The 13,979-nt window shown below is 47.4% G+C and overlaps 1 protein-coding gene across 3 annotated transcripts in view; it reads left to right on the top strand.

Annotated features, from left to right (window-relative positions):
- Window positions 1-13,979, top strand: part of LOC134165563 (acid-sensing ion channel 2) — a 436,549-nt gene that overhangs the window by 384,484 nt on the left and 38,086 nt on the right. For all 3 annotated transcript variants that reach the window (XR_009965572.1, XM_062622508.1, XM_062622509.1), the window contains exon 2: window positions 4,441-4,591. Coding sequence is in view for 2 of the 3 variants with exons in the window: in XM_062622508.1 (XP_062478492.1) it covers window positions 4,441-4,591 (151 nt within the window). In the remaining variant the exon portion in view is untranslated. The remainder of the gene's footprint in view (window positions 1-4,440; window positions 4,592-13,979) is intronic.

Here is a 13,979-nt window from a genome sequence, read left to right on the forward strand (position 1 = left end):
CACCACCGGCACAGCCGGTGCCATGGGAGACCTGGTAGTGACGGGGACATATGGCTCTGCCAAGCCCTCAGAAATAAGGTCTTCTTTCCTCCTAAACAGGATCATTTCCCCATCATTTCATGTGTGTTTCTGCCCAAACCCATTTCCATTCCCTCCAGCCCTTTCAGCTTCATGTTCACGTTCTCTTGGACCTATCTGGAAAGCCCCTCTGTTTTCCTTTTTGCTATGTTGTCCGTGATGCTGTTGAATGTGGCTTGATAGGATATGGGTCTCTGAACCATGTGTACTGCAATTGCAGAGAAGATGGTAGTGAAGGATGCTAATTTACTCTCTTCAATGGTTGGAACCTTTATCTGACAACTAATGTCTTGCCTTGTCAGTGAGCTCTAGCATGTGTCTTTGTCTGGATTCAGAAAAGTAATTTATGGGCTCCAAATTACTTGCTTTTACCATCGTTTTGCTCCATATTGAAAGGATAATTCATCAGCAGACATGCTTGTCCTGTGTCTGCTGGTTATAAACCGTGAAATACCTTTTTCTCTATTAGTTTGGTCAGGCTTGCTTGCTTTTTGAATATCAGTCTTTTTTGGACTATTGGTTTGACACACAGCAGGGTGTACGTTGATGCCTTGGAGCTCCTGATGCTTGTGTCCTCTGTTCTGTATGTGGAGCCTACTCAAGATACACCTGGTCTGCTTTTTAATTTCACAGGATACGCATTTTTCCCTTTACACACTAAAAAAGGGCTCACTGTGTCACTCAAATACTATTTTACAGACTTTGAGCATGTTTACCCTGGTATTTCAATGGGGATTTTCAGAGAAGCTGTCAAAAGTAACGGGTGATCCATCAATATAAAGAAACATTGGTATTTTATAGTCTGTTCTCAAGGTTCATGTTTGTATTTTTGTTTCTGGCTTCTGTGGGCCTTTGTTTTATTGCAAGTTAAAGCATTACTAACAGCAAGAAGCGCTGTGTTCCCCCAAGAATAATAAACTGAGGTTAAATCATTCTGCTTTGCCTCGTGTCTACTGCCTCAGGTGTACCGTGGCAGTTAGTATAAGCTGATGGTGGCCTTTCTGAACAGCTCTATACTTTTATCCCGATGATCTGGCAACGCTTTGAATCCTTCCCTGTTATCAGGGAGCCCAAAAGAGCCTGAAACCAAGAAGATCCAATGGAACAATGAAGATCCAATGGAACAATAAGTTGTATCTTCCCAACAGTTCCTCCCCAGCTTTTTTGCTCTGTACATCTCCTCATCCATGCTGCTTGCTGATGTATCCCCATGTTGGTGTCCTCTTGAGCACTACTAGTTCTTTGCTTAGCTACTAAGCCTGAAGGTAACCCTACCCCAAGGTTTTCATGCTGCTTGCTTGCTCTGGGTAATTCATCCAAGATGCCTGATTCCTCACTGGGGCAAGCGTTCAAGTTCTCTGTCATATCACAGTCATGGCTCTGGTGTGGTATTTGGCTGTACAAAGCCATAAGTAACTGCCTCATTTGCAGAGATGAAATGATGGATAAATACCAGAAGCTTTAATGAGGATCTGTGCTTTGTGGTGGCCCTGTCAAGGAGCTGGACGAGGGGATTGAGTCTACCCTCAGAAGTCTGCAGGTGACACCAAGCTGGGCAGGAGCATTGATCTGCTGGAGAGGAGGAGGTTCTGCAGAGGGATCTGGACAGGTTGGATCAATGGGCGAATGCCAATTGCATGGGTTGTTTAGCCTGGAGAAAAGGAGGCTCAGGGGGGACCTTCTTGCTCTCTGCAGCTGCCTGAAAGGAGGTTACAGGGAGGTGGGGTCGTTCTGTTCTCCCAGGTAACAAGCAATAGGACAAGAGGAAACAGACTCAACCTGCACCAGGGGAGGTTTAGGTTGGATATTAGGGAAAAGTTATCCACTGAAAGGGTTATCAAGTGCTGGAACAAGCTGCCTGGGGCAGTGGTGGAGCCACCATCCCTGAGGGTATTTAAAGGACATGTAGATGTGGCACTTAGGGACATGGTTTAGTGGTGGGCTTGGCAGTGCTGGAGTAACAGTTGGGCTCGATGATTGTAAAGGTTTTTTTCAACCTGAACGATTCTGAAGAGCAGCAGAAAATCATGAGGCTTCCTTGGAAACGAGTCCCAGGAGCGATGCAGCTGATGCCAGCAGCACCTGGATTTAAGCTATGTGTCAGATGGTCCCTGGGGTCTGCTGCTGCTGGGGAGCAGATGTTGGGAAGCAGGGAGAAGCAGTTGCATTTCTTCCAGACATGTGTCAACACATCCCACGTTGTGTGTGGCTGGACAGGTTTCACATCTCCTACTGTGCAAGAGAATCATCTACTGACGCTGGGACAGATGAGCTCTTGGCCATAGCCAGCACCTTTCATGGACTTTGATGGTCGCTTGCTGAATGTGGACCGGAGGGGATGGAGGAACATCCTTTCCTTTTCCAAGTCACAATTGGTTTTCTTTTGCTGGGATTGCGTCCCAGACATGCAGCCTTGGGCCCTGTCACTTTACATCTTGTTTGCTGGATAATCATGCCCTAACTGGAGGTTTTACACTTCAATTTTTACAGCTGCAAACGGCCATATAAAAAGCCCAATAAAATTGCCTGCATGTATTTGGCTGAAGCCTGCACTGGCTACAGCAGCATCTAAATCCTTAATCAGCATTTACATTCCGTGGTTGCTCTCAAGATAAACTTGCTTGTTTTCCTATCATTCTCCCTAATGCAGGTTTTATTCTTGCTGTATTTTTAACTATCCTAATTAGAAACTGTTGACTTCTGCCTTCAAAGCTTATCTGGGCAAACCCATCTATAGGGCACTGGCTGCTGACACTGGCTTTCTGTTGTGCAGCTTATCTTTCCAGCTTGAGTGGTTTAATAGGTCAAGTATTAAAATGAGATTTTCGCTTGGATATAAATTATTTTTTAATGGGTATATCCCCCCCAAAAAAAATGGTTTATGTTCTCTGCAGCCTTTTTTTTGCTCTGATTGGAGGTTTTAAACTTGGATGTGATTTCTGACTTCTCTGATCCCACCCGCTTCCCTCATGCCATAATTCTAAGGCATGTGTCAATATTTGAGGGGAATAACTTGCTGATGACTCCAGCTTCTGTTTAGTCTTATGAGTCATCATGGGGTCATATGAGCTCAGCAACTGCGTTAGTGACTTGTGATTCCTGGTGGGAGCACAGCCAGCAGCAGCATGTGCTGTTGGTGGTGGGATCCCTTCCCTCTGAATATTCATTTCTGATGTTTGCTGGTTGCTTCCCGATTGCAGAGCCCAGACTCTCTGGCTCTGGGCCATTTTCTCCTCTTTTAGTACAGTAGGAAGTTCTGCACATCTACATGTCCCCTGGTCTGTCAGTGCAAGCCATTGGAGGGACTTGTGGTTTAGTCTTTGGTTTTCCATATGTTCCTCCACTCCAGGGGAAGGCTGAGCAAGAGCATCAGTGACCAAAATCATCCATGCCACTGCCATCAGAGGTGTCACATCTCTGCTGCCCCACCAAGATTCACCCTCCTTGAAATCCATGTCCCCCTCATTGGAAACCCATGTCCATCCCACTTGGAAACCTGTGGCAGCCCTGCTTTACAGAGCTGGTGGTGGCCAGGGAGCCCCTAGCTGGGCTTTGCCCAGAGTTTCTTTCAAGAGAGGCCAAAATGGGACTAAAGAGGAGCAAAAATGGTGGAGGAAATCTTTCCTCATTTGTCCAAGTGGTTTTAACTCTTTATTAGTTGCCAAATAGTAGCAGGGTGAGAAGTTCATGAGAATTTGTGTTGGCATTGTGTTGAGAGAGCGCAGGCATCGTTCACATTGCTCCCTTTGGGTGGAAAGCAATGAGTGAGAGGGGCTTTGGACAAGGGCCTGTAGGGACAGGCCAAGGGGAATGGCTTTAACCTGCCAGAGGGGAGATTGAGATGAGCTCTTAAGACGAAGCTCTTCCCTGTGAGGGTGCTGAGGCACTGGCACAGGGTGCCCAGAGAAGCTGTGGCTGCCCCATCCCTGGCAGTGTTCAAGGCCAGGTTGGACACAGGGGCTTGGAGCAAGCTGCTCTAGTGGAAGGTGTTGGAGCTGGATGAGCTTTAAGGTCCCTTCAACCCAAACCAGGCTGGGATTCTATGATTCTATGAATCACATTATATTTTAGTACAAGCTCCATCACAGCATGTACATGTGCTTCTTGGAGACTCAACATGATACGACTGGTGAGCTGCTGAATACATTTGTTCACTACTCTAAACCACCTTTCCTTTCTTCCATCTTTTCTCTCAGGGGAACACCGTATGCTAAATGATCAAACCAGGTTAGATTTACCTGCAGACGTTTCCCTTGGAGCTGTGGTGTGTGGCTGTTTCTCATTGCTCTGCCCTTGTTCATGTGGGAAAAGGAGTTGATTATATGGAACATATTACATTATTTCTCTTTTGTCTCCTCGCAGGTGTTTACAAAATATGGGAAATGCTACATGTTTAACTCAGGAGAAGAAGGACGGCCTCTTCTTACCACAGTTAAGGGTGGCACAGGCAATGGACTGGAAATCATGCTAGACATACAGCAGGATGAATATTTGCCCATATGGGGAGAAACAGGTAAGACCTTTTTCCTCCTGCAAACATGCATATGTTGGTGATTTTGCTGAAAGACCATCCCATCCCATCCCATCCCATCCCATCCCATCCCATCCCATCCCATCCCATCCCATCCCATCCCATCCTTCCCAGCCAGTGTCTAAACCAGCTCTTGAAAGCAAGAGGAGCTCAGTCTGTACAGAAACCAGTTGCTTTGCGGTGTCTGTAGCTGCCACTTGGGACCAGCATTTCTATAGTTCAGCTCATCAGTGAGTGCTGGACTTGGGTGTCTCGGCATCAATGTTTGGGAGTGTCACCACCTCTCCTGGGACCGGGGTGGCTGCCTGTGTGTGACAAGAGGTGCAGTGTCTCTTTCAGATGCTCCAGCATCTTCCTCTTCCCTAGAAGGGGACTTTGGAGGCCTTGTTCAAGGTCAACCTGTTTGTGTTTTCCTCCTCCTTGGAATCTGGGGACATTTGTTGCCCTGACTGTTGTCTTAGCGTGGGTTGCTGCATGGGTGGACCAAGGACTTCGCTCATTGCACTTGGAGCATGTGGGATGGACGGCACCTTCCTTTAATGAACCCAACTAAACTGAGCATCTTCTGAAGAGCCAGCGTGCTGCACTGCAGCCCTCTCTAGTCCTGGCACAGAGAAGGGCAGAAGGTGCTAATCGGAAAGGCTGGGGCTGTCTTGGAGGTCTCATGGGTTGGGATGGCAGCACTTGGAGTGAACATGGAAATGCTGCCTCCTGCAAGGGCAGCTCAGCAGCTCCCATCATCTGAACCCTGGATGATGGTGGAAGTTGCTGGCACTGCTGGTACCAGTTCCTTTAATGAATTCTGCTGACAAAACAGAGGCTGGGCTCTACAAAGGGGGTGGCATGGACAAGGGACAGCATGGGGAGGGACAGGTACCACCAAAGCCACCCAGCGGTGGCTGCACTTTTCATGGAGCCTTGTTGGCATTTGAAGCAAAACATCCCAAAAAGAGTTGGAAAACTTGCCAGCAGCTCCATTCCTCTGGCAGTCGCAGGCAGAACATTGTGGTGGGAGGTTGTTTGTTTATTATGGGGTGTCAGAATAGGGAGAGGAGCAATTACCCCTTAAGGTTTTATGTCACCGTTGCACCGTCATCGTGTGCAAACGAGTCTCTTCAAGCACCTTCTTCTCAACAGTGAAGAGGAGAGTTGGCTGCATTCATTCAGAACTTACAATGGTTTTGTGTGGTGGTTGATTCTGGCAATTTAAACAGATTCCCATGGTCCCATCAATCATTTCAAATTGCACAGGCTTTTATAGCAAGGGCTTTGCCTTCCAGTGCTTAGCTCGTACTCAGAATCAGCCTGATGTGTCCCAGGTGAGGAGGAGGAGGGAGTGATTTGGAATAATCATTTCTGACTCCTTGCATTTGTTTGAAGTCTTGTCCTTTTAAAGGAGAAGCAGGTTCTCAGTACGGAGTGGCAAGATAAAGTGCATTTTCTACCTCTGATGCTTTATTGCTTACAGGCTGCCTTGGGGGAGCACATGGGGGCAGGAAATCCACCACATCGATGGCTTGGGGATGTAGCAGGCTTGGACAGCCACACTATGAGCTCTCTGTGTTCAACCTTGTCGGGTTTTGGACCACCCATAAGGTTCCCCATGGAGACACAGACCTTGTGGCACACTGTTCTCACTTCAGGCTTGCTTTTTGGAGCTCTCTCACTGTGAGCATGGTGAAGGGCTGCCCCATCCCTGGCAGTGCTCAAGGCCAGGTTGGACTGGGCTTGGAGCAAGCTGCTCTAGTGGAAGGTGTCCCTGGATGAGCTTTAAGGTCCCTTCTGACACAAACCAGCCTATGATGATTCCGTGAATCTTTAGGAGGAACCCATCCAGGAATGTGCTGCCTTTAGAGCTGTGCTTTTCTATCACTGCTGTTCTGGGAAGGTCTCAGCTGGGTGAACCAGCTGCTCGTTTTACAGGAGGCAAAAAAGAAAAGGTATTAAGGAAGCAAATGGAGAACTAAAGTGTGAGGATAAAAGGTGAAGGAGGAGGATCAGCCAGGTCTTGTTGTTGCCATCTGGCAGGAGAGCCTGTGGCAATGGGGAGGAGGTTTCCGGTCTGGTACCTCTGCATCTTTGAGCATCACTGTCATCCAGAGGTGAGGTGGGATGGCAGCTCCTGCTCTGGTCACATTCATCAGACAGCTTTCAAGCCCTGCATGTGGCAAAGGAGCTTGAAACCTGGCCATGGCTGAGGACATGAAACCTGAGGGGGGACGAAACAACCCTCAGTGTGTTCATTTTTCCAAAGTCTTGTGCCTTTTAGGGTCTTTTAAGCTCCAACTTGATTTTTACCACACGCGGAAGGGAGAAATGTACCTCTTTGATTTTCAAGATGCCCCTAATGGTGTCCTGCCCCTATATGGCCTCACCACTGCTAATCTCAGCCGTATTTAAGTTAAATTTATACTCAGGTAAAGATTGAGGCATAGAGAGAGATTCTCATATTATGGGGCTAATTGTTAAGGTCTTTATCTGACCGTGAAATGCTGTAGGATTCAAGGTGGAACTATGTAAATAGGACTCTTGATTTAGTTAAATGGTGTAGGACAAGCTCCTGGACTCGTTGCAAGCAAACTTGGCCATGTTCTTACAGGTCTAGGTAGGACTGGTCTTGATCACGAAGTTCGGAAAACATTAATCTTTGCCTTTCAACAAGGGACTCATACAGCGCCTTGTACAAGCTGTCTTCAATCTTCATTGAGCTGTGTGGACAGTACCAGAATGAAAACATTAACTATAGTGGTTAATAGTTGCTGTTCCCATGGAAACACTTAACTCAGCTTTGTAGGTAAGTGAGGGAGTTGATTATTTCCAAATATTTGCATAAGAATGTAAATGTGTTTGGAATTAAATCCCCTCAGCTGCTTCCACTGGGACTGCGCTGGTTTGGCTCTCCAGTGAAAAGCTTTAGCAAGTACACACAGCTCTTAATAGTGAACTTCAGCCCTGGCTATGGAGAGGGATGAGGAGGGCATGGGGTGGGATCTTCACAGTGCAGTACACATGTAGGCATGGGGAGGTCAGCCATTGGGATGCCTCCAGGATGGAAGGAGTTGAGTTTTTTCTTCCCAGTGGGTTAGTATCTCCATTATAACCTGAACTATTCCATTCACTCCTTATATTTAACTCCAGGTATTTCTACAGCCCAGTTTTGCTGCTCCTTTTTCCCCACTTGCTGTACCCAGCACCTGCTCCTTTAGTGGCCTTTTAGGCAATGATTTTTATGTGGTCGAGTTACTTGACCTTATTTCCCTCAGTTTCCGACCTCCGCAGCATCCCTCAGATGTGGATACTCAAAACCTACTCAAAACCCAAGCTTTTTGCAGCTGGCTGTCCCATGTTAGTCTAAGTTTTCCCAGAACTATCTGAAGCTGCCCCCACTGAGCTGCTGTCTCAGACATGGTGTTTGTACCCACTTAGGGTTTCACAAATGCTGACTCCATCACCAGAGGGTGGTCTTCACATGGAAAAATACACTTTCCTTTGGCCTATTATGGTGGCCTTGGCTCATGCTTCCTTCAAGGGTCTGTCCCATAGGAAACAGCCACCCAAAGAACAATCCAGGTTCTAGTTCACTGCCTCTTCATCCCAGCCATGGCCACAACATCTTCCTCCTGCACCCCAGGATGCTCAGGCCCTCAGAGCAGTTGTGGTTCTGTTGGATGCAAGGCTGATTCTTACCAATGCCAGGCCCAAACGGTGACATCCTGCTCGGTGCTTAGTCCCGCAGCTGCTTCTCTTTTTGCTCCAGATTCGGAGATGCCATAAACCCACGTTCTCCTTCAGAGCCCCAAAATCTCCTCACTTGCTGCCTCGGGATCTTGTCTTTCTTATAGAACTGTCCTTTGCAATTCAAATAAGAAGCTAAGAAGGAAAATATTGGTTCATAGCTTGGGATAGGGCTGCTCAGGAGCTGCTGCCACCATGTCACGTTGGCATATGCTTTGTAATTTAAAACTGATTTAATTGTTACTGGCTCAGCAAACAAAATGAAGTGCATTGTCAGTTTGAAAAGGCCTTTTCTGAGTATCCATTAATATCTTGGGAAGATGAAATATCTTCTCTAACAAGTTACTTGTAATAGAAAAATATACCTCTAGCTTGACTGTCTGCATATGCAAGCCCATTATTTGAACATGTTAAATTTATGTGCAGTCTAATTTTGGAATAGCGAGTGTACACAGACTGCTTCAGTCTCTAATTTCAAGTGCAAAGAACAGGGTATTTTGACTGTATCTGGATGGCACGGCATCAGGCAGCTTTGCCATCGTTGGGGGTGCAAAAATATTGTGTCAGGACTGTCAAAATCCTGGGAAAAATATGATGGTACAAAGAAAAAGAGATGGAAATCTTGTCTTTTGAGTTTTGCACTGCTGGGATTTATGTTTTCTAGGGTTGTGCTTTAGCTGTGAGCGCACTACACGTGGAAGGAATTGAGGAAATAAGTTGTGGCTGAAGTCTTCACATCACCTTTGGGTTTTAAAGAAAGCCTTAAATGTTCCAGCTGGGAATCATGATGCAGACAGCCCCCAAAGCATAGCAATCCTGCAGGAAGTTCAATTGAAGATGGAAAAAAACTGGTAGCAGGGAAAACTCCTTCCAGGAACCGAGAGGGAAAAGGCAAACCACAGACTCAGAGCAGCGTAGGTGGGAGCCATACATATGGCTCGGAGTCTCCCAAATTCCACGGTTACACATCTTTGTCTCGCAGGATGAGGCACTGGCGCATGGCAGGGCTGTGGAGGGGGTTTGTTTCATTGCACTTGATAGGGGAAGTGTCAGGAATGCCATCAAATAGAGAAAAGAAACTAATTTATAGTGGCAGCTATTTGATTGCAAAGGGAATCCACTTGGGGTTAATCTTTCTGGAGTGGTCCGTGGTATTATATAGTGACCTCATACAGCAGCACAGTAAACTGAAAGTCACTCAGGCTACAGGGCTGTAAATAAGAAATAGTCAGGGCGTTCTGCATCTGTGTTTCAGGAATTGTTGGGTAACGATGAACATTTCATACCAATTAACCAAGTAACACGCGGAATAAAGAGAAAGGGGATGAGAAATGCGCTATAAAACTGCACTAAGAAGAAGCATGAAATCTATAAAGCTTGAGGCTTAAATCCACTTAGAAGACTATCACATAGTATTATGGGCTGCTATTACTTAGCTCGGTGAAAAACATGGGCTACAAGGAAGACTTCTGATCTAGGTCATGCAGAGGAAGATCTCAAGCCTGTTTCCTTCACACCCAACCCATTTGAATTGGAATTGATTCTTTGCTTCCCTGCAGGGCTTTTTCATGCTGTTAGAAGTGGTACATCGCAACCCCTGCCATCAAATTATGGATGCAAGGGAAAACCATCTGTTGGTGGCTGGAAGAAGCCCTTCTCCAGGGAATTGTGGTTTGGGAAAAGGAAAAGCTGATGGTGTATTATGAGAGATGGAGAACGAGCTCTGCTATGCCCAAGGTGCTGGAGGCTCCCCTCCCTCTGGGCATCGCTGAGGCCTGTCTGTAGGATTAATTCAAATTAGCCAGAGGTACAGGTGGTTTTGATACCATTGAATTTCCATGTTGCTGCTTTTCTTCCTCATTAAAGCTGCCTTAATTCTGCTAATCTCTTTCCATTTCCAAATTGAATTTAGGGATATTGAATTAGCACAGATTTATTTTTTAACCGGGGTCTTCACACAAGCCCTGGTGGTGGAGAAGTTAGCTTGGATGTGTTTGTGACTGCTGGCTCGTCTGGAAAGGGCCATTTGGGGCCTTCTTGAGTTTCTAAAGGGGAGAAGAGTGGTGCCATCCATGCTGTAGCAAGCAGCACTCCTCAGCCAGCCCTGACCTGTATCTCCCTGGGGACCAGCTGGCAGTGGGATGCCTGCAAAGCAGAGACGTACCCTGGGACATCACAGAATCCCAGACTGGTTTGGGTTGGAAGGGACCTTAAAGCTCCTCCAGCTCCAACCTCTGCCACGGGCAGGGACCCCTTCCACTGGAGCAGCTTGCTCCAAGCCCCTGTGTCCAGCCTGGCCTTGAACACTGCCAGGGATGGGGCAGCCACAGCTTCTCTGGGCACCCTGTGCCAGCGCCTCAGCACCCTCCCAGGGAAGAGCTTCTGCCTAAGAGCTCATCTCAGTCTCCCCTCGGGCAGGTTAAAGCCATTCCCCTTGGCCTGTCCCTACATCCCTTGTCCCAAGCCCCTCTCCAGCTTTCCTGCAGCCCCTTCAGGCACTGGAGCTGCTCTAAGGTCTCCCCTTTAGGAGCCTTCTCTTGTCCAGGCTGCCCCAGCCCAGCTCTCTCAGCCTGGCTCCAGAGCAGAGCTGCTCCAGCCCTGCAGCATCCCCATGGCCTCCTCTGGCCTCACTCCAACAGCTCCACATCCCTCTTGTGCTGCTGCCCCAGAGCTGGATCAGGACTGCAGGGGGGTCATATGCCAGCATGGGCACAAGTCTCGCTGCCTGCCTTTGTGTACAGCTTGGGGTGGGTCATATTTTATAGAAGGTGTCTCTGGTAGCTTTTTTTCTGGTAAAGAATAGGTAATCAGGGCTGTGTTGGTGGATCTACTGCCTGCTTTGAGTATGGGGATCTGTAGTGGAGCATCTCCAGAACCTGCCCACAGTTTAGGATGCTCCAGGGATCAGTTCAAAGGGATTTGCCACACAAATCATCCACATTCACTCCTTGCAACCAGCACCAAAGTGATGCTTTCGGCTGGAGGCAGGGCTGTTTCTGCCATTGCTCACAAAAGCCCGGATAACCTTTGGGATCTTGCAGCCAAGTCACCATGGAGGGGACTTGGAGAGGGTGAGGGTGACTCCAGGCAGGCACGGGGTGGCTGGAGGCCAACGCTGCTAACCCTGGAAATCCATCTGGGGAAAGTTTCCTGGTGTGGGCACAAATTGAGAGCGTTTCCATGGTTTCTTTCATTTTTATTTATTTATTTTACACCCGCTGCCCTCTGGGATTTTGTGCCAGGCAAAACGGATTTGAACAGCATCTCCGTGCTGCTGAGATGGGTCAGCAGGGTTCCTGCTCTACTACAGCATCGTCATTGCAAGGGCTTTAACAGCGAGCAAGGACAGTTGGTTTAGCTCAGCGGTCAGATGTCCCCCCCTTTCCCCAAAGCCCCTCCAGCCCCAGCACTTGGTCTCCAGCTGTGCAGCTTCTGTGCATAATAAGCCCAAGCCCTGGAGCATTTGCTTTGCCAGCTGTGGAGATGCACAAAGCCCTCACTGTCATTTACTTCTGCATATTAAGATGATTCATGGCAGTTCTTCACAAACCCACACCTCCTTTTCCTTACCAAAGATCTGAGTTCAAGGGGTGGAAGAGGCAGCCTGGACTCTCCCAAGCCATTGCTGCAAATGCACTGGGTTCCTGACATGGTCCAAGGGGCTGTTTTTGGATTTAGACCATGGGGTTTGCAGGCTTTGAGCCACCAGCGTTGACGACAGAGTTTGGGAATAGGAAATTTGTGCATCTGCTTCACTCACAGTTTGTGGAGGTCTAAGTGGAATAATCCTAATCAACATAAAACTCATCTGTAAATACAAAGTAAGTAGGAAATGACCAGGGAATGAAGAAGTGATGGGTAGCAGCAGTTACGCAGCATGGTCAGTGGTGGGGTATGGCAGTGGGTTGCAGGGGGATACCTCATACATGTGGGCATGGAAAACCATGAGCACATTTTAAAGCAGGAATACACGTCCTTAAGAGTCTGTGGGATCAGTGCTGACTCCAGGGCTTCTCGGAGCCTTAGCAATTTCTTTTCCATTATGGGATATTGCCTTCCGCATGCAGCTGTGGCTGCCTCAGGGCAGTTCTTTGCAGACGAAGCTTGTTTGCCTTGGAAGGGTCGGTTCTCGGTTTCATTTATCAATTAAAATAGCAAAAGATATTAAGAACAGAAGAAGAAAGGCCAAGGTGTGTGTATATGAGTAACTTGCTTTCTCCAGCACTTTTCAGCTCAGAGCATTTTCACCAGCTGATTAACGTGTAACAGCGCAGGCAGATGAACGCTGCTCCCTCTGGAAAGAGAAAAGACCAAAAAAGGCTTTTATTATTCACAGTAAGAATGCAGAATGGTTTAAGATGGAGAAAATGACACTGAATTTATCTGCAAACTGCAGCTGGGACCTGGGGAGACGGAGGGGGACAGCTTTAACTGGGGCATTTGAGTTGATGCAATGGGTTTGGTGATGCCATGTGGACATCCCTCCCCGGCTCCTCTCCCACCCCGTGTCTCCCAGCAAGCCAGAGCAGAGAAATGAATCTTGGGTAGTGCTGGATTTCATTTTTTGCTGGAGCAGAGAGCCCCAGAGAGGCACAAAATCCAAGTCAAGACAGCCGCAAAGCCATAAACCTGGTATCCCCCATCACCAAGGGCGAGCTGCAAGTACTGGCTGCTTATGAAAGCATGGGGCTGGAGTGATCAGTGTGTTCAGAGCCCTGCACCAACACCTCTGTGCCAGAAATACTGTAGATTACAATCTGCAATGAGAGCCCGTAAAAGCAATGAGGAAGATTGAACTAGGACAGTAATTGGTTGAGTGACATCAAACTCATCCTTAGAGAGTCAAATTATCCTTTGCTGCTTTATCCTCGAGTCAAATTATCCTTGATGCCCCTTTCTGCAAAATGAACCCAAGCTCCAACTGCATAAATCTCCTCTTGCTTTAATATAAGCTATTAAATGCTACCTCAAAATGACTTCTGCACCACAGGCAGTGCTGCAAAGGCAGAACACTGCTTTATTTGAAATGATGTGAAAGTTTGGCATTACCAGGCAGCCATAATTAGCCAATGCGACAGAAAAACACCCCAAATCCCAATGACACAGGGTTGATTCATCCTTCTGAAGACTTAAACTTCCAAAGAGATAAATGGTGCCTATAAAGCAGCAGTGGCCTTCAGCAGAAATAACACTGAGGGGTTTGGGCTAGGAGGACTCAATGCTTTTTTGCAATAGGAAACTCTGATCTCTGATGAACTCATCAAAGACAGTTTGACCTTTAGGAGGCTGGTTGGTGTCACCTAAAGGGAGGCATAAAATGTGCTGCATCTTGGACCTTTTCCTAATGAGAGCAAGAATTCATTCAATTAGCCAGGTTTCCTAGGGAGAAAAGGTCAACGCTATTTCCACCTTCCAGCAGCCCCCTGACAACCAGAGCATCCACAGAATGAGGCTGCTGCTGAAATTGTTTGCCTGAACACACTCATCAATAGCTCCAGAGTGAAGAGAGGCAGCTCAAAGGTTACTCAGGGTTTTGTGTCTGGGCTATGTCATTAAGGTCGTCACATAACCGATAGACTCCTGTTGGTGGTGAATTGCTCTCCAGGGCCTCTCGATGTTATCATGGAGCTGGAAA

Source organism: Pezoporus occidentalis, unplaced genomic scaffold (genome assembly GCF_034315485.1).
Source record: "Pezoporus occidentalis ecotype Australia unplaced genomic scaffold, CSIRO_AGI_Poc_V1 ctg242, whole genome shotgun sequence".
Classification (NCBI taxonomy): domain Eukaryota; kingdom Metazoa; phylum Chordata; class Aves; order Psittaciformes; family Psittacidae; genus Pezoporus; species Pezoporus occidentalis.